At 49.1% G+C, this 20,541-nt stretch overlaps 1 protein-coding gene across 1 annotated transcript in view; it reads left to right on the top strand.

Moving 5' to 3' along the window:
• The window catches only part of PHF12 (PHD finger protein 12), a 42,159-nt gene extending 22,802 nt beyond the window's left edge, over positions 1-19,357 (top strand). The window contains exons 4-15 of the mRNA XM_059380730.1: positions 1,919-2,312; positions 4,099-4,219; positions 5,452-5,584; positions 7,464-7,628; positions 11,513-11,671; positions 12,284-13,079; positions 14,330-14,455; positions 15,085-15,228; positions 16,291-16,389; positions 17,128-17,210; positions 17,775-17,913; positions 18,254-19,357. Of these exons, the coding sequence (XP_059236713.1) occupies positions 1,919-2,312; positions 4,099-4,219; positions 5,452-5,584; positions 7,464-7,628; positions 11,513-11,671; positions 12,284-13,079; positions 14,330-14,455; positions 15,085-15,228; positions 16,291-16,389; positions 17,128-17,210; positions 17,775-17,913; positions 18,254-18,588 (2,694 nt within the window). The 3' untranslated portion in view covers positions 18,589-19,357. The remainder of the gene's footprint in view (positions 1-1,918; positions 2,313-4,098; positions 4,220-5,451; positions 5,585-7,463; positions 7,629-11,512; positions 11,672-12,283; positions 13,080-14,329; positions 14,456-15,084; positions 15,229-16,290; positions 16,390-17,127; positions 17,211-17,774; positions 17,914-18,253) is intronic.
• The last annotated feature ends 1,184 nt before the right edge of the window (positions 19,358-20,541 follow it).

Raw genomic sequence — 20,541 nt, 5'->3', positions numbered from 1 at the left:
CTCCCATCACACTAATTACACAGCAAGCAACTTGCCTTCGTTGTGACATCACCTCTGTTTTCCCAGCCCCTGAACGTGATGTCACAATGAATGATGATTTCCTTGGTTGCAGAAACAGGATGAGATGATTCAGAGATTGTGGTTTATGTGTATAACAGTTTTTGGCCTTTAGGAAGGTAAACAGATAGACTTTTATTTTTCAACATGTGCACAAGGGTTCTTATTAAAAGGCAAGGCAAGGCCCAGTCAACAACTTAGCCCCAGCTGTAGTTTGATTATCTCCTAAGGTCCACAAACCAGGCTGTCCTCCAGCCTGTCCACCTCACAAGATCTCTTCCTATGTGTCCCTGGTTAGGTTAGAGCAGGGCCCATTAGTAGCACCTGCCAGCCAGGAGGCCTTTCAGAAACCTGCCACTGAAGAAGCTGGATGTGAAAGGGTTGGGAACAGCTCAGGGAGAAGTGAAGCCAGGAAAAGAGGGTGGAAAAGAGGAATTAACATTAGTTTGGTGCCCATCATGTGCCGGGTATTTTGCATATGTTGTCTCATTTAATCCATACAGCCATCTGTGGGTAGGGGAGTTGTACCTCCATTTTAAAGAGGAAGAAACTGAGGCTCACTAATGTAGAGTAACTTTCCCAAGTTAGAAGTAAAGAATTAACAGAGCCAAGATTTGAGCCGAATTGCTTCGCTCCAAAGCTCTGTTACCTCTTCATCAGTTTTCTAGAAGCAGAGCTGCTTGGTGGGGATTCTAGTAGCCTTTTTCTAACATAGTGTTCTTTGCTCATTGTCAAGTCTGCCTTTGCCAAGCACCACTATCTCTGTCCGCCTTTGACCTCCTGTAGTTATGCTGAAGTAGACTGAAATGATACATCCTTTGGCCCTCAGCAACCTCTGATGTTCAGGTCCTGTTCCTAGTGGAGGCTGGATCTTCCCCTGACTCAGAGCCTTCATCCTTTTCATATATGGGACCCTCTTTCTCTACCATATCTCTGAAAGGTGGAGAAGAAAGGTTTTATAAGTCTTACTTTCCAAACAGAGAAATTCCTGCACACCAACCTGAGTCATCTAGGGTCATAAGGAATCATTGGCAGGCAGTACAGGGACAGATCCCAGGTCTCCTGACTGGGGACCAGTGTTAAACCTTCATTTGACCACTCCTTTGAGTCCTAGAGGAAAATGTAATACCAGCCATCCAGTCCTACTGAGTAAACATAGTCTTTTTCCATTTCCCCATCATCCCATTTGAAGAAGTGTCTCTTTCAGAGTTCTAGTTAAACTTGAAACACTGAAAGCCACCGGTCTCAGACACTGTGGTGGCTATCTTCCACACACCAGCCGCCGTCCACCTTGTAGTGTAGTTACTTTACATGTTAGCACCCAGCCTCCCTGGACAGGGAGCTATGCTTGCCTATTTTACCTCTTACCTTTGTATTTGCAGACTTTATTTGGAGCAAAATTCTTAAAACCATTCAGAAGGTCAGGATGCTTCAAGGCAAACTACAGTGATGTTGAATCCCTTTATGTTTTTCTCACTGTTCTCACTTAGCCTCACTCTGTTTATTCTCACTGTGGTAACTTTTTATCCCTTTGCCTCCGTGCTTTGTATAGAGATAGTGTGGATCATACGATGACTTAGAGTAAAGGATGTATGAGAAGCGTGTATAATTGTTTCTAACTTTCCCTGCTGTTTGGTGATTCTCTGCTGCTGTAGTTTGTTAGTTTAGTGTAGTTCAGGAGTAGTTTTGTCAACTTGAACAGACAGGTGTGAGACTGGTGTTCCGAGTCTCCAGGCGGAGGAGTCTGACAGGTTAGAAAATTTCATAATTTTGGCTAGTGGCCTAGCAAGGACTTGGTAGTATCCGTTTCTTTCTCTTTTGTGGTACTTGATGTGATGGTCCTGCCTGTTCATTTGCACAGAAACGAGAGCAGAAAAAGGAGCTGGGCCACGTTAATGGACTGGTGGACAAATCCGGCAAACGGACTACATCCCCCAGCAGTGATACTGACTTGTTGGACAGATCAGCCAGCAAAACTGAGCTCAAGGCCATTGCCCATGCCCGGATCCTGGAAAGGAGAGCCAGCCGGCCTGGCACACCCACATCCAATGCCAGCACAGAGACCCCCACTTCTGAGCAGAATGATGTCGACGAGGACATCATTGACGTGGACGAGGAGCCAGTGGCAGCGGAGCCGGACTACGTGCAGCCCCAGCTAAGGCGGCCCTTTGAGCTGCTGATCGCTGCCGCCATGGAGCGGAACCCCACCCAGTTTCAGTTGCCCAATGAACTGACTTGTACCACCGCACTACCAGGTTAGCCAAACTCTTACACCCCACCCCCACCTCACCCCAGCTTCCCCAAAGGGCTGCTGTCGGGCTGGAAGGCTGTGCTGCCTGTGGGGTCACTGTGCGCGGAGCTGCCCTCAGGTTCCTGTTCTTCATTCTTCCTGGACATTTTTTAAGGTTTTAGCTTTTACTCTGCTTATTCAGTTTTTTGTTTTCTGCCCTTCAGTGTATCACCTTTTTAAAAATACAGGTAATATGTTCTCATGGTTTGAAAGCGAAAAAATATACAAAGACTTTAAGTGAAAAATTTCCCTTTTGCCCCGTCTGCCATTTGCCTTGTTCCTACCTTCCAACCCCTCACAGATAACCACTGTTTGGTTCTTGTGTATTTCCTTCTAGAGTTTCTTTGTGCATATACAAGCAGTTATGGATAATATGCTCGGTATTTTCCCTCTAACTAGCTTACTTGGCATACTGCTCTACGCCTTGCTTTTTTCACTTCACGATATCCTCTAGCAGTCTTTCCATATTAAATGTAGGCATTCCTCAGTTTTTCTTAATGGTTACATAATGACCTATTATATAGACATGCCATAATTTATTTAACTGATTTCCTGGTAATGGACATTCCGATTGTTCCTAATCTTTTGTTGCTATAGATGGTGCTTCAACAAATTTTATAATTATATCATTGTGTACATGTGATTGTATCTGTAGGGTAAATTTCAATTTCTAATGTTTGAATTGCTGGGTTATAACTATGCATTTATCGTTTGGTAAGATGTTACTAAATTGCCCTCCATACTTTTTTTTTTTTTTTTTTTTTAAATCAAGTCATGTCTTCCACTTGATACCACAAAGCTTCTAGATGTTCCTTTCTTTTTCCCAGAGAAGGTGAAATTGGGAGTCTTAAGAATCCTGGTCAGGGCGCCTGGGTGGCTCAGTGGGTTAAGCCGCTGCCTTCGGCTCAGGTCATGATCTCAGGGTCCTGGGATTGAGTCCCGCATCAGGCTCTCTGCTCAGCAGGGAACCTGCTTCCCTCTCTCTCTCTCTCTGCCTGCCTCTCCATCTACTTGTGATTTCTCTCTGTCAAATAAATAAATAAAATCTTTAAAATTAAAAAAATTTTTTAAAAAAAGAATCCTGGTCAGGGGCCACCTGGGTGGCTCACTTGGTTAACCAGCTACCTTCAGCTCAGGTCATGCGTGATCCCAGGGTCCTGAGATCGAGTTCCACATCGGGCTCCTTGCTCAGCATGGAGCCTGCTTCTCTATCTCCCTCTACCCGCTGCTCCCCCTGCTTGTTCTCTCTCTCTCTCTCTCTCTCTCTCAGATGAATAAATAAATAATTAAAATTAAAAAAAAAAAATCCTGGTTGTCAGCAGGTTGTATATGGAATCCAAGCTTTTCTGATTTCTGTTAAAAATGCAGTAAAATTACAGTCTTTTCCTCAGGCACCTCCATCAAACAGTCTTTGTTGAGTGACTCGGGCCCTTATATTTCCTTAGGTTACCAGTATCTAACAACCCAGGCTTTTGACTGCTTCATATTTGCCAAACATAGAGCTAGCTGTGTTTCTGCCCCAGAACAAATGACCTCTGACCATGGTTCTGATTTTTATCTGTGTTCCTTTCCCTGCTTTCCTATTATGTTTCTCATTTGAAGCCATCCCAAGGGGTCTCAGAGAGAGACCCATATCTAGGCCATGCCACAGCTTTTTCCTGAGATCTGATCTTTCACATACTGTTGTTTCTGTGTCCCAGACTAGGAACTCAACATCCAGGAAAGCTCAGCACCATCAATTTCTCTTCTAGGTTCTAGCAAGAGGAGAAGAAAGGAGGAAACCACAGGGAAAAACGTTAAAAAGACACAGCACGAGTTAGATCACAATGGTCTTGTTCCCCTACCAGTCAAAGTCTGCTTCACATGCAACAGGTATTTTTCTTCCATCCTAAGGACTCTTCTCCATAGTCAGCAAATGATATTTTTTCTCTCTCCTGTATCCTCTTCCAAACCCTCTCTGTTAAATGTGGACAACCCGTATTCTGATGGTGTGAGTACAGAGACTGGCTGACCGACTAACCAGAGCCTTGACTGTATTAACAAATTCCCTGAAGTACCTGAGACTGTGTTTACAGAAACTTGGGTGAGAGGAGTTGGACTTAAACAGAAGCAGGAGATACTTAAACTAGCTAAGAGGAGCAGCTCTGGCCAGCAGAGACACAGGTCCCTGGAAAAGGCAGATAATTTTTTAAATCACCAAAGGTGAATTTAAAAGTAGTTCAAGTGTCCATGTAGCTAGTATGCATCAGACTGGATGACTTCCAAACGCCTCCAGGATTCCCCAGTTGTAGCTTTCCTGAGACACTGGTTTCCTTCAAATAGGATCTCCTCAGTGACAGGAACCTGCTGCTTCAATTACTGAAGCCGGACTTTGTGGCTTGGGTGTCTTAGAAGGGCAGGATAGCAGGAGAAAATAGCTATCAAAAAGAAATGTGCCAAAGGGAAAAAAAGAAATGTTCCACAACAAAAGCTGTAGGAAACTAGATAGTAGAGCAGTAGAACTCTGAGCCAGGCCCAGGCCGAGGCTCCCATGCATCTCAGAAACCTGAGGAGAATCGTGGTTACAAGTCAGAGTTGGTGTTTGCTGAAGCTCCTCCCTTAAACCATGCATACAGTAATATGTTACAAAATCCTTCCCCAGCACACGGATCTCTGTGTGTCATTTTTGCTGAGTGCTTCGTGCAGAAGAGACATCTTTTCTTGCTTTAGTGTAAGACTCTAGAAACATGGCTAGAGATTTTTTTTTTAATGAGGTAGAAGTTAACTTTCTTTTAAGGAGTAGAAAGATCAGAGCAGAGTTGGCCGTCTTCCCCTTGTGGGTACTGAGCATTGATCGTTCCTGCTCTGACAGCCACTGTAGCTGTACTCCAAATAAACATTCCCTTCCCCACAAGACACATTCCTCTGAAAAGAGAGAATAATGGAGAGCCTGGTGGCAGCCCCGAACTTCATCCATCTTCCTGATCGTGAGTGGAACTGATCACTGGGGGAGGAGGCTCTGGGAGAACGTAGTGAGGGTTAAGGAGGAGAGGCTGTTCCACAGTGCAGAGTTGGTTTGAATTTCCCAACTTGCCACAGAAATGGCCTACAACTCTTTTTTGCAGGAGCTGCCGTGTGGCCCCTCTCATCCAGTGTGACTATTGCCCCCTCCTGTTCCACATGGACTGCCTCGAGCCACCGCTCACTGCCATGCCCCTGGGCAGATGGATGTGTCCGAATCACATCGAACATGTGGTGGTAAGTATAGCGTCGCCCCTTCAGTTCTCTTTGGGCACAGCTGGAACATGTGGACTGATTCAGTAGAAAGCATAGTAGGGTCAGGTTTGTACCAGAGTTCACCATAATCTCGCAGATACTGGGTTCTGTAGACCATCCTCTTAAGGTTTGATTATTTTGAAATGCCTCAGCTGTGCATTTTGCCTTTCCCCGCAATGCCTTGTTTTAGCTGTACAGGCAGACTTGGTTGTTTATGTATAATTTCTTCCACAGTGAATTAAGCAGCTGATGTTACAGCTCTAAAAGGGGAGTATGTTAGATCCAACTGATGGGAATAAATGCTCTTGTAGTAGTTGCTTCCATATTTTCCTGCCTCTTATTTTTAGAGGAAACAAAATAAGAAACTCTAAAACATTTATTCTTCTATCCTAGGAATTATCACAGGCAGTCAACTCCCAGTAACTCAGGAGAGTTGAAGAATTGGCATGGGTCACAGCCAGTCAGCTAGTGACTAAACCCTGATGTGTTTTGGGCACCTCATGAGTCTCTTTCCTTTCTCTAGTTTTTGACACCCACCTTGTCATGGTACATAATAGATATTCGTCGAATGAATGAATGGTGTGAGGGTCCTTCTGTCTTCTCTCCCAGGAGTCTCGGGTGCAGTTTCCAGATGCTTCCTGGGGCTCAAACAGAACTCTAGTTTGCTGTCTCCAAAAGAGGCTTAAGCTTAGTTCCTTTCCTGCTAGGCACTAAGAACAGTCATTTACAAGGTTGAATGGGTGAGCGCTTCCGAAGAGCAGCTCCCTCAGAAGAGCAGCCTTTCAGATTAAAAAGAGATTATCGCTTAAGACACTGTCTCTCAGATGGTAATAACCATGGAATGTCTTGTGACACTCAGCGTGACCGTGTGCTCCTCGCGTTGCACTGAGGGACCGTAGTTAGAGACTTGTACGTGTGTTGCTTCGGCCTCTTCATTCGGCTGACGCTGCTCAGGGCTCAGCTAGGAGGATGCTTCTCTCTGAGCCGCAGTTATGAGTGTTTCATTTTGCCTCCTGCTGAACTGGAAAAAAAGCAACCATGAGTGGTATGGCCAAATACGAATCTTAAAGAGCAGCTTTCCTACAGAAGAAAAATTAATTAGGTAATTTTTTTATTAGCCATTTAGGGGTTCTTCCTACTTGACTAATTAGGAAGCTGTGGTGCAGATCTTTTCTTTTGAGTTACAGTGTAGTGGACCAGACGTGGAAGCGGAAAGGTGGCTCAGGATTTGTATGCCTTCTGTGTGCCGCTGCATCAGCTTCGTTCTTCCCTCCCTCTGGCCTCTTGAGAGCAGTCCCAGTTTCCCACCTCTTGTAGAGCAGGACTGTGGGAGCCAAGTGGGCTTGCTGCTATTCCGTGTTATGTTGAAAGAGGACTAGGGAAGGGTGCATGGGCGTTCTGGTGCTGATCCCTGCTGTCAGCCACACTCCTGTATAGGAAACTGTCCTGCTTCCTGTGGGCAAGAGTGCCTTCTAGAAAGGGAGTCTGGGTCTTGAGGGCCAAGGCCTGCATCTCCACTGAAACCTATGCTCTGTTAGGGTATGCTGACAAAAGGTGTGAGCTGTCAGAGGCTGAATTTGAAGGGCATTTCTTGGCTAATTTCCTATTTCCTGTCCCCCTCAAACCTCTCTAGGGAATAGAACATACCAGCTTTCCCTGGCTAGACCAGGCAGAGCGGAGGGAGGACGTCTTACCCATGTTCCCCTGGCCTTCTGATAGGAGGGTTGCTATAATACCAGCTCTTGATAGAAGAAGCCTGTGTGGCCAAGAGCTTCTATTTTTCGAACCTAGAGAATAGAGGTCATTGGGAAGGGGATGCCTTTTGAGGTTCATTGCGAGAGTGTGTCTCCTTTGTCCCTAGCTGAACCAGAAGAATATGACGTTGAGCAATCGGTGCCAGGTGTTTGACCGTTTCCAGGACACCATTTCACAGCACGTGGTCAAAGTGGACTTCCTGAACCGAATCCATAAGAAGCACCCTCCTAACCGCCGTGTGCTCCAGTCAGTCAAAAGAAGAAGCTTGAAGGTGAGTCCCAGCCTGGTGCAGGCAAGATGGTGGGCTCTGATTGTTTTCAGGGAACAGACAGGATCATGGGCCTAAATTTATAGATAAGGAGACTGAAGCCCCGACTTTTGTCTCTGGTGTCTCAACAAGTGGTGAATATGACCATACATTTTCATGTTTGAGGATGGAGATCAGGACTTCCAAGGCCAAGCCCCAAATTCTATGAGTCTCCCGTTCTGAGGATCAGTGCTCTTTAGCCCCTTCTGCCAACAGATGTGCTCTGCCTCTGCTACCCTCATGGGGCACTCATGCTCTCTGTTCCTGGGAGATGACCCCCGTCCCAGAGCTGCCTGGTGGGGTGAAGGCGGTGGTGATGAAGCAGAGGACCACCTGTCCCGGCTGAGGAACTTAAGAGGAGAATGACTAAAGGAGAGTTAAAACAGTTTTTCCAGGATGCTGGTAATATATCATGAATACCCCCAAATTGTGGCCTTGGCTGTAATATTACCTAACATTCATATGCACTTGACAGTTGCTAAAGTGCGTCCACAGGGGCGTCTGGGTGGCTCAGATGGTTAAGCGTCTGCCCTCAGCCTGGGTCACAATCCCAGAGGCCTGGGATTGAGCCCCTCATCAGGTTTCCTGCTCAGTGGGGAGCCTCCTTCTTCCTCTCCCTCTGCCATTCCCTCCACTTGTGCTCTCTGCTTCTCTCTTCTCTGTCAGATAAATAAAAGCTTTTTAAAAATAAAGTGTGGGGGCACGTGGATGGCTCGGTCATTAAGTATCTGCCTTCGGCTCAGGTGGTGGCCCCAAGGTCCTGGGATTGAGCCCCACATCGGGCTCCCTGCTCAGTAGGAGGCCTGCTTCTCCCTCTCCCACTCCCCCTGCTTGTGTTTCCTCTCTCACTGTCTGTCTGTCTCTCTCTCTCTCTCAAATTAAAAAAAAAAAAAAAAACTTAAAAAAATAATAAATAAAATGTGTCTACAGAGATCAACAGGGGAAAAAAAAATCCCTTTGTTGAAAAGCATTTGGGGGTGTTGAGGCTGTTTTCATAAACTAGTCAGTTCCCTCATTTAACCTGGAGAGCCCAGCACTGTATACACAAACATAGGGGTGAATTTTATCTTCTGAGAAATCCCACAGATGGTGCTCCATGCCAGTGGAGACCAGCAGTTCTCAAATAGGGCCACTTGGTGGCATCCTCGCTTTAACGCACTCACACCACTCCCATCACTTGGCAGTGGATGTCAGCACCAGCAAGATGCTAACTGTTGGAAATTGTATGACAATCTCTTTTTTTTTTTTTTTTTTTAAAGATTTTATTTTTTTTTTTGACAGAGAGAAATTACAAGTACACTGAGAGGCAGGCAGAGAGAGAGAGAGAAGGAAGCAGGCTCCCTGCTGAGCAGAGAGCCCGATGCGGGACTCGATCCCAGGACCCTGAGATCATGACCTGAGCCGAAGGCAGCGGCTTAACCCACTGAGCCACCCAGGCGCCCCGACAATCTCTTAACCATGTAAATATTTACACTTCAGTGCAAACGCCAGTTTCCAAAATTAAATGAAGGTGTTTTCAGTTGGGGGTATTATAGAGGTGGCATGACTCATACCTTAGTGAAATAGATTTAAAAGAGATCTGAACTGTAGATTAGGAAGAGAACCTGATGACTAAAATGAACAGGTCAAGAAACCTTGATAAAACCCTGCTGTTTGGGGCACCTGGGTGGCTCAATGGGTTAAAGCCTCTGCCTTCGGCTCAGGTCATGGTTCCAGGGTCCTGGGAATGAGCCCCGCTTCGGGCTCTCTGCTCCACAGGGAGCCTGCTTCCTCCCCTCTCTCTCTGCCTGCCTCTCTGCCTGTCAAATAAATAAATAGAATCTTTAAAAAGGGGGGGGGGGCGCCTGGGTGGCTCAGTGGGTTAATCCTCTGCCTTTGGCTCAGGTCATGATCTCAGGGTCCTGGGATCCAGCCCCACATCGGGCTCTCTGCTCTGCTCTGTGTCTCTGCCTACTTGTGATCTCTGTCAAATAAATAAAAAAATCTTTAAAAAAAAAAAGAAGAAGAAGAAGAAGAATTGGACACTTAGGGGCACCTGGGTGGCTCATTTGGTTAAGCCACTGCCTTTGGCTCAGGTCATAATCCCGGTGTCCCAGGATCAACTCTAGCATCAGGCTCCCAGCTCCACGGGAGTCTGCTTCTTCTGACCTTCTCCCCTCATGCACGTGCGCGCGCGCTCTCTCTCTCTCAAATAAAATCTGTTAAAAAAAAAAAAAAGGATCGGACACTTAGCCAATTGAGCCACCCAGGCACCCCCTCCCCTTCTATAAAGGGTTCCCTGTTCTTGAGGAAAATCCAAGGCCATGAATTTTCTGAGAAGCATTTTGTACTTAGGCAATCTGGGAGCGGATTGAGGACTGTGGCCAAGGACTGCTCAGCTCTGTCCTGGAACATCTCTATCATTGACTGAGCAGTTCAGCAAAATCAGCTTAAGAACTTTGTAGTTTTGCTGGGGATTCATCTTCCTGCTATGTCTTCACTCTTCACCAGGGGACAACCTTAGATTTGCATACCATTCCATTCCTCCGCCTCCCATTCCTGGATGACCTCAGACAAGCCCCTGGCACCGGCCATCAATATTAATGGTGCTGACTCTTAATTCCACTTGCCTTGCCTTTCTCCTCATATGCAGAGTTATGTCTGCCTACCCATCCCACGGGCATTTCAGTCTCAACTTGCCCAAGACCAAAAGTCTTCTGCCTCCAAATCTGCTCTTCCTCTTGTATTTCTTGTTTCTACAGTAAATAACCACAGTTTCCACCCAGCCTCTCAAACCAGAATGCTGGAAACCATTTTCACCTCTTCTCCCCTTATCCTCCATAAGGACTTGGTCATCTGTCCTCCAAATGTTTTCCAAATCGACCAAGTGCTTCCACCTCTCTGTGCCATGTATGCTGCTCCACTGCTCTCAGTTCCCCTTCCTCTGCCTGGAAGTTCTCAACTTAACAAGGCTCAGATCAAATACTGCCTTCCTGTAAAATCTTTCCTAATCCCAAATTCCTGTGCCCCCCGACCCAGACAAAAATGAGCACTCTTCCTCTATGTTTTTTATAGTTCCTTAGCCATGCCTCTATCCTAGGACTCATTGTGCTGTGTTGTAATGTTTCTGTGTTTATCTCCCCAAGTAGACTGTGTGCTCCTTGAGAGCAGAGCTTAAGTTTTATTAGTCTCTGGATCTCTAGGACTTGGGACAGTACCTAGACTCAGGAGGTGCCCAGTAAATACTGGTCGGATGTATGAATGACTCTTTGCTTGTGGTGTGGCTCTTTCATTCTTACGTGGTATGATTCAGAATGTGTCTTCTGTCTTTGTACAACAAAGAGGTCTTTAGCTGTTTGATTAGTCTTGAATGAATGGCTGAAGAAAACTGACCTTGACTGAGTGCTTGTCACAGGCCAGGCCTCATGCCGAGCATTTCCACTGTGAACGTGACCTCCTTCAATTTCTTGCCTGTCAGATACTGCTCGCTCCCCTCCCAAACTTGATGCCGAGCAGTGGGAGCCTAGAGTACTGCTGTGAGTCTGTGTCCAGAGTCAGTCTTACACTTCTTAGGCCAAAGCAGTGGTTTCTGCCCTCTGTGGGCCTTAGACTTTGCTGAAGAAGTTGGGGGGGGGGTGGCAGCATGTGCCTGCTGTTTCCATTTCTGTGCCTTCTCAGGCTGACGAGTGTGTGTCTGAGGCACAGAGCAGTTGCAGCCCACGGATCCTCCTTGTCCTAGTGGACCCCAGAGTGCATGATGGTCCCATGGGCATTGGCTCCACCAGCAGAAAAAATGCAGTCGGGGCAGAATCCGCTGGACTTGTTGACGCCATCTCCCTCTCCTTCCTCCTCCTGTCTATCCTAAACAGGTTCCTGATGCTATCAAATCCCAGTACCAGTTTCCACCCCCTCTCATTGCACCTGCGGCCATTCGGGACGGGGAGCTGATCTGCAATGGGATCCCTGAGGAATCGCAGACGCACCTTTTGAACTCTGAGCACTTAGCCACCCAGGCAGAGCAGCAAGAGGTGAGTGAAGGCAGGGCCGGGATCCTGCAGCCAGTCTTCCTTCCATCGCACCACAGCTGTTACTGGAAGTAGCCTCAGTGCCATCCCCATCCCCATCTTCTGCAACCCCACCCACCCCACCCCCATCCCCCAAGAGTTGACTATTCCGGAGAGAACTTCTGGCCAATATTCTGAGGCAAATAGAAGAAGTACAGAGTCAACCAGTCTGCTTCTCTCCGTTGGCCCCCTGCTGTGCTGCGAGACGGGCACATCCGTCTCGTAGAAAGAGCGCAGTAGACCCCCAGAGAGGTCAGGTGGTAGTGCTGAGCGCACAGCAGTGGCTTAGGGTACCTGCCGCCTCTTGGTTCGCGAGGTGAGCCTTAGGGGCAGAGCCCGAACGGGAACCCCAAGCTCTGCTGACCAGGGTGTTGCCTGCTGAGTGCACCAACAAGTCTCACTTGGGACTGGAAGTGGAATCCTGTCGGAAGTCCAGCACACCTTTTCTGGGCATTCGCGATGGGACCTCGGAAACGGCGCTTATCGGCTCTGCTCTAGCCCTGGCCACTGGGGCAGGAAGGACCAGCGCCTCCCAGGCCTCTCACCCTCCTCTCCTCTCCTCTCCTTCCGTTGCAGTGGCTCTGTAGTGTTGTTGCGCTCCAGTGCAGCATATTGAAACATTTATCTGCTAAGCAGATGCCTTCGCATTGGGACTCTGAACAGACAGAGAAGGCTGATATTAAGCCTGTTATTGTGACTGACAGCTCAATCACCACCTCCCTGCAAACAGCTGACAAGGCACCTACACCTTCCCACTGCCCCTTGTCCTGCCCCTCAGGGATTAGCACCCAGAATTCCCTGAGCTGCTCTCCACCCCACCAGCCCCCAGCCCTAGAGGACATCAGCTGCAGTTCTTGTGCGGAAAAATCCAAGAAAGCCCCCTGCGGGACTGCCAACGGGCCAGTGAGCACAGAGGTGAAAGCCAATGGCCCACACCTCTACAGCAGCCCCACTGATTCCACGGACCCCCGGCGACTTCCAGGCGCCAACACCCCCTTACCAGGCCTCTCCCACCGGCAAGGCTGGCCCCGGCCCCTCACGCCACCAGCGGCTGGGGGGCTTCAGAACCACACCGTCGGCATCATTGTGAAGACAGAGAATGCCACTGGCCCCAGCTCTTGCCCCCAGAGGAGTTTGGTTCCTGTCCCAAGCCTGCCCCCTTCCATTCCCAGCTCTTGTGCCAGCATCGAGAACACCAGCACTTTGCAAAGAAAGACTGTCCAATCACAGATAGGACCTCCGTTGACAGATTCAAGGCCACTGGGCTCACCCCCAAATGCCACCCGGGTGCTCACTCCCCCTCAAGCAGCAGGAGATGGTATCTTGGCTACAGGAGCCAACCAACGATTCTGCTCACCAGCGCCATCATCAGGTGAGTGCTGCTCAGCCTTGGGGTAATTTTGGATCCAGTCCTTTCTTGCTCTTCCTGGCAGTTAAACTTCAAAAAACACTTGTATTCCTGTGAATATTTCAGAGGACTTTGGTCTCTCTCTTACTTGCCCTCCCCACATTTAGGTGGTAGAGGGGAAGGCATGCTTTAACTTGTCCCCGTTTTATTGGTGGGATTGCTTTGGCTCTGTAAGTTCAGTGATTTCCTCCAGGTAACCTACCAAGTCAATGGCAGGATTGGAACTACAGCCAGGTCTCCTGACTCCCCTTCCCACACCTCTCAGGCCTAGTCTTCTGCCTGTTCTTGTTCTATCTCCTTAGAGGAAGGCAGCATGCTCTGTTCAGCCACTGTGGTCAGCTGGAGATTCTAGGCAGTGGCCTCCCGAGTTTCAGTATCCACACCAGAGACCAGATCCCACCTGATCTACATTCTCAGAGCCCGCTCATTTGAAGGAACTTCCAGATCGGGGGAAGCAGGGATAGAAAGCAACACTGCCTTTCAGAATAGCAGCACAGCGGCATGCCCGCAGAGGTTGGCCTGGCCCAAACACTCTCCCTCCGGCCACGTGCAAAAAGGCAGTCCCCTGTACCCATACTTGGCCTAGTGTGGGCCTGCTCTCTCAGCTGTCCCCAGTCAGCACTCTGGACCTCGAGATTGCTGACCCCAGCATCTGAACCAGGTTTCAGATGCTGCTGGAAACCCCTGTGGTCTCTCCCGTGTGAACTGAAGCTGGCCTCCTAGTCAGCTGGGAGTCTCGGTAACCAGGTGACTGTGACTTCTCTGCATGGGGGCCCCTGGTCCCAGGATGGCCCCTACCTTCAGGCTCTTTTCCTGTCTTTGTTTACCTCTTAATACCAACCTGGTTTTGCTCCCTGTGAGTTGAGCGTCAGGAGGCAGGAGTTACAGGGGCAGGCGCTGCTTATGTGAGTGCATAGTGCAGGGAGGTAGTGGTGGCCCAGAGAACAGAGCCACCCCGTCACGTTCCCCAGAGCAGTAGATTTCACCAGCTCCCGGTGCCCTGGAGACTCCTGCGTGCCCGGGTGCATTGTTCCATCTGCCCTTCCTCACCACACATTTTTAGCTCTAGGAGTTCCAGAGCCTATGGGGTGAGAATCAAGAAGGGAACATCACCTTGGGTCCGAAATCCAGACCTGTCTCGGCAGTGGGGGATTGGACCGGTGGGTTTCCCTCGTAAGGCGACGTAAGTAACCATCTTCCTGCTCCATCCCCAGATGGCAAGGTCAGCCCCGGCACGTTATCCATAGGAAGCGCTTTAACCGTACCCTCTTTCCCAGCCAACTCTACTGCCATGGTGGACCTCACCAGCTCACTGCGAGCGTTTATGGATGGAAATGGAGGTGAGTGAGTGAGCTACTGCATGGAGGTGCTGTTCCTGCGCCTTCTAGCTCATTTCAGAAGGGAACAGAAGGGATGCCTGATCTCCGAGGGCTGGGGAGGTGGTTTAAGAAAGAAAGCCCCTCCTTCCTCTGCCTTCTACACCTCATAATCAAAGGTGAAGGGAGAGCAGAGCCAGCTGAGCCTGTGAGAAAAAAGGATAATTACCCAGGGCAGAGTAAAACCAGGAGGTCGTTGTTCCCTGAGTCAGAGAGAACGGAGGCGCCACTGGCCCTCTGTGAAGAGAGGCTGGGTAGAAAAATCTGATTCTCAGGTCAGATATCCAGCCCTCCCCCGATAGGCGGCAAGTGGTGTATCTTGCTCTGCCCTTCTAGGACCACTCGACCCGAAATCAGGCCACCCACCTCCAAGAGACAGCTGCACTGGCTGCAGTGGGGCCTGTCTCTCACTGCACATGGCCGTGAGAGATGCCCAGCTCGGGATCCTTACGCCATTTTGTACTCTTTGCCGTTCGAGAACAGTCACTTGGCTAGAATGCAGAAATGCTAAACAATTCGCTGTGTGATCCTCACCTATTTCCACGTTGTATTTCCTCCTCAGCTGCTTTTTAATCTTTCTCTTTGGTTAATAGAAATCGAGATAAATATGCTGGACGAGAAGCTGATCAAGTTTCTGGCCTTGCAGAGAATACATCAGCTTTTCCCCTCCCGGGTCCAAGCTTCACCAGGCAGTGTCGGGGCACACCCGCTGGCTTCTGGAGGGCACCACACTGAAGGTGCGCGTGCACACATCTGCCGCTACAGCCCACCATCCAGTCTCCCCTCTGTGTGTGAGCAGCTGACTCCACTCCTTGAGCCATCTCGGTTTTCAGAATCACAGTGCCCCGTGTGTGCCTTTCACAGGCTCAGTAAAGCACCATGGTTTCTTTCCCCAGAAAACAGGAACAAAAAGCAACAGCTTTCACCTCAGACTCAGGGAAATCTGCTTAACTCTCTTTCATGCTCATCCGCTTTGAGACACAGAGGGCAGCTCCTGGTGCCTTTGGGTATATATGGTATGCTTTCTGCTGAACGGTGTTCAGATATTTGGGTTACAAAGATTTCCCAAGAGGGAATTATTCAAGTTCAAGGTGAGAAGCCAAATAACAGTTGGGCTAGGGGTACCTGGCTGACTCAGTTGATAGAGACTCTAGAACTTAGGGTCATGAGGCTGAGCCCCGTTTTGGGCATGGAGCCTACTTTAAAAATAAAAAAGAAAGAAAATAACAGTTGGGCTAACCTCCTGGAAATTCTTCCCACAAGTCTGACTGCTTAGGTTCTTTTTCTGAGCATTAACCCTTATAGAGCCTTACTGATTGAAATCATGTGGTCCCCAGACCAGCAGTACCAGCGGGTTTGTGGGAAACAGAGAGTTCAGGCCCCACTTCTGACCTGCGACATCAGAACAACATTTAAGCAAGATCCCTAGTTGATTTGTGTGCACACCAAAGTTTGAGAAATGCTGGTCTGTGCCTTCTGCTGTTTGGCATCCCTCTCTATGGTATCGTCTGGTCTGTCCCTGATAAGCCAGTCAACAGCCCAGGAACTTAGAGTACTTTCATCCATGACTTCTGTGACCTTCTTTTAAGGTGGAAATGCTTAACCCATGTTGGGAATGCTATGGGTGGGAGAGTGTCACACTGAAGCAGCCCAATGTCCAAGGTGTGTTTGGTGGGATAATTCATCTAGTGGGATCTTTTTCTGTAGGCCACAAGCCAAAGGTCTGGGTTCTTCTGGTTTATGTTTGGGTCTCAGGTTCTGAGTTTCTGAATGATCCTATCCCTGTGTTTGTCTTGTAGTGCAAAGAAAGGAGGTACAGGCCCGTGCTGTGTTCTACCCTCTCTTAGGGTTGGGAGGAGCTGTGAACATGTGCTACCGAACCCTATACATCGGGACAGGTGAGCCATCTGGGGAAGGCGCCGAAATCTCTTCAGCCCCAAATACTAATATCCTTTCCCACAGAGGCCAGAAAGTGGGGAGGGAAACCCTCTCCAGGGCTGACTGGTTTAACCCAGCAAATATCCAGGCAAGAGGGACTAAGAAAGGAGATTATCAGCTGCCTGTCTTCCCCGGCTCCAGCCCTTTCGCTTGGGCCCAGCATGACCTCGGGAGAGAGGGGAGTCAGCTCTGATTGCTGCTCAGAGAGCCATTCCAGGCGTGCAGGAAATACCTGTGTAGAGGGCACACACTATGTCCCTGGAGGTCTTCAAGAAAGTGATAGGGCTCACACACCCATAACCTTTCCTTAGTCCTGTATCTTGTACAGAGGGATAGTCAGCTTAGCCTGTGACCAAGAAATCTCCTTTCTTTCCGATGATAGGATTTATGAACCCTGCAGCCCATGTTGTGCCCTCATGGAAGTAACCCCCCCTCTTCAGGAGTTCACTCTTCCCTTCTGGGCAGTAGCCGCATGTTCTGAATGAGATCGGCTGGCAGGGACAGCTGTTCTTTCCAAGGGGATTGGAAAAGAAATCAGTGTTTGTTCAAAAATACAAGGAAGGGGCCCCAAGCTAGCTTCACCATGAGGTCTTACCAGTAGCCGCCCAGAAGCTAACTCCCTGCCCCCTACCCTCCCCATGCATACACCTTACAGTCTGTTCTCTGCCTGCCTTTGCTTCTACTCCTGCCACTTGCAGGAGCTGACATGGACGTGTGCCTTACAAACTATGGTCACTGTAACTACGTGTCCGGGAAACACGCCTGCATATTCTATGATGAGGTGAGGGTTGGGGGTGGGGTGGGAGGGGGCTCTCCCCAACCCCTCTCCTAGGCACTGGGTTTTTTGTTCAAGTGTCCTGGGTGTGGGGAAGCGGGGCGGGGAGGTCGTCTCTTCCTCCGTCCCTGTCATTCCTGGAGGAGAAGAGTCTTGGTATGAAAAGGTGTCCTACCATGGCTACCCTCCCCAGGAACAGGGCTGCCATTTCTCCTGAGGTTGGTCATGGGCTCAGCAGGGGGAGCTCCCCCAAAATCAGGGCAGGGGACCAGCATAGAAGGAAGCCAAGTCCTCTGTGCCAGTGAATAACATTTCAAGAGGAGGCAGAGTAAAGGAGCAATGGGAGAGGGGAGGGAGATGTAGGGGGGTGGGGGCCACTGGGAAGGAAGGCTTCCCAGAGGAGGTGAGTCTTGAGCCCTATTTGAAAGAGACAGGGAAGCGGGGCTTGACTGGGGAAGAAAGAGAGCTCCCCAGGTAGAGCAGCACAGCCTTCTCCATGTGTCCTCTCTCCCCTTAGCCCCAGGCCCCACGCAGCAGACCACACATCTTATCTTCCCTCCTCCTCCTCAGAATACCAAACATTATGAGCTGTTAAACTACAGTGAGCACGGGACAACGGTGGACAATGTGCTGTATTCGTGTGACTTCTCTGAGAAGACCCCGCCAACCCCCCCAAGCAGTATTGTTGCCAAAGTGCAGAGTGTCATCAGTAAGTTGGACCCTGTGGCCCCAGAGCCGGCTGTTTTGGACCTGTTGTGTTAAGAGCCCCAACTGGGTGGCTCTGGATTGCCGCCAATGACTGGCACGTGCCTTCCTGGTCCCACTGGGCAGACTCTCCTTGCTCATGGGCCCAGGGAAAGCCACGGAGAAGCCAGTGCCATACATGTGCACACCTGCTTGGGGACTTCAGACTCCCTTTGTCCTTTCACAGCATCCCCCAGCCCTAGTCACCCTGCAGTTAGAATTGGGAGGTGCAGGGGCCCAGCCACAGCCAACAGCCCCGGCGCCTTCACTGTTCCTCTCCCAGTGACCACACTCCTCCTTCCCAGGGCGCCGCCGGCACCGGAAACAGGACGAAGAGCTGAGTGAGGAGGCAGCCGTGATGAGCTCCCAGGCCCAGGGGCCGCCGCGGAGACCCTGCAACTGCAAAGCCAGCAGCTCGAGCTTGATTGGGGGCAGTGGGGCCGGCTGGGAGGGCACGGCCTTACTGCACCACGGCAGCTACATCAAGCTGGGGTGCCTGCAGTTCGTCTTCAGCATCACTGAGTTTGCGACCAAACAGCCCAAAGGCGATGCTGGCCTGCTGCAGGATGGGGTCTTGGCCGAGAAGCTGTCTCTCAAGCCCCACCAGGGCCCTGTGCTGCGCTCCAACTCCGTTCCCTAGGACTGGCGGCTACCCCGTGACCCGCCTGTCCGCCCAACCCAAGACTCCTGCAATGCAAAAATGTACACAAACCAAGCCCGGGTTTTTTCTATACTCCACCAGAAACCCTTCAACTACAATCTTTGCATGAAATGAAGAAAACCTTTTGACTGTTTTTTAAAAATCCTTTTTCTTTTCTCAAGTTTTAGGGGGCATTTGCACATATATTTGTACTCAACATTTCATGGGAAAGCGGCAGACCCGAGCTGAGGAACAGCGTGGGCAGGGAGGGGAAGGCCCACGGTCTGGACACTTCCTCCAACACGAAACCGTTCCCCACCCACCTCCTGCCCACCTCCTACTCCCTCCCCCTCACCCGCCGTTGTAAAATAATCAGAAACTTGTTCTATTTTGTGGCAGTGACAATAGTTTTATATTAAAAGAAAAAATACAGTTTTCATACAGCAAAATCTATACAATATCATTGTTTTATTTAATATAAAGATCGCTACCCACCCTACTTCCGTGGTTCCCACCCTCCAAGTTATTTTCCCTTTCTGCAGCGGTTGCACTACAGGTAGCTACTGTGTATTATGGACAAATGAGAAATGAATTCTTTTTCTGGCTGTCCATCTATTTTATTTCAAATAAGGAAAAGTGTATTTGGATTTTGTGTAAATACATCTAGTGATGACATTTTTTTCAATGTTTTTAAAAACTGTACAGTACTACATGTGGTAGAGCGTTTTCTTCAAATTGTCTATTGTAGCAAAAACGTTTTTGTCGTAAACCTGTTTCGTCTTCTTTTTTTGTTCTCTTGCCACTTCTCCTGTTCCTCCCACCCCTGGCTCCCTCCTCTCCCCCCAACCCCCACCCCCAAGTAGTACCAATGTACATAGTAATTGTAATGTTTTAGACTTTACAGAAACTTTCCTGTATTCTGTATATAAAAAAACAAAAATACTTCAAATTATGTTTTCTGCCTGTCTGTCCTACCTGTCATCACCCTTAGAGGGGACCCTCCCCAAGATTCTGGTCACAGTCTTATTGAACTAGTCTCATTCCCAGACACTCAGTCCCCAAGGGAAAGCAGAAAAGCAGAGGTCTGGAGGAAAGAGCCCGAGGTGGGTGTGGGAAAGTGGAGGGCTAGGGGTGCATTTGCGGTTGGGTGGGGGGTAGCTGTTGTCTGGCCTTCTAAGTGACCTGGAATCATTTGACATGACCACGTACTGCAAGAATCTGAGAACGTGCAGGCCCTCACTCCTTCCTGATGACTCCAAAACCAAGATAATAAAACAGGAGCTGTTCTGAGACCTCTGCACGCTGGTCTAGAAACTTGAACCTCAGGAGCTGGGGCTGCCTTTAGTTTCAGTTGTTTGCTATCATATTTGAGTCATCAGTTCTGGGAGAAGTCAACACCTGGCTCTGTCCTTTAGCTGTCCGCCTGAACTGGGCACGTTGCAACTCATTCAGGCATCACTAGAGTCCCTCCCCTATGCATGGCCTTTGCTGGGACTTTGGACTTCGTCTGGGGAACTCAATATGAGCAGTCAAGAGGTATGGCTCCTGCCTCCTGAAGCTTAGAATCTAGTGGGGAGCAATCAGTCAATTCAAACGTCTCTGGGAAGCATGATGAAGAAAAAGACCAGTGGAGCCGCAGCGTGCGTGACTAGCAATCCTAACTTCCCTATAATCACAGCTCATCAGTAGAATCTGCTGCATTACCTTAATTCTAAGGCCCTGAGAATCCTCTCATCAAACCAAGCTCTAATCCTTTTTCAACTCCTTTTAGACCTGCCATGAGACACTTTCTCTGGGAAGTTCTTTTTGACTCCTTAGAGATACCTGCTCATCTATCCCAGCAGTGTTCAAGGAAGTGGTACCTGTTGGTGTGTCAGGAATTTGCCTTGAGGATGGAGAGCACACCGATTTGTTTCATTAATATTCTTTCCAGCTTCATCCCACAGCGTCTAC

Source organism: Mustela nigripes, chromosome 16, assembly GCF_022355385.1.
Source record: "Mustela nigripes isolate SB6536 chromosome 16, MUSNIG.SB6536, whole genome shotgun sequence".
Taxonomy (NCBI): domain Eukaryota; kingdom Metazoa; phylum Chordata; class Mammalia; order Carnivora; family Mustelidae; genus Mustela; species Mustela nigripes.
This window is presented reverse-complemented; position numbering and strand designations above follow the sequence as displayed.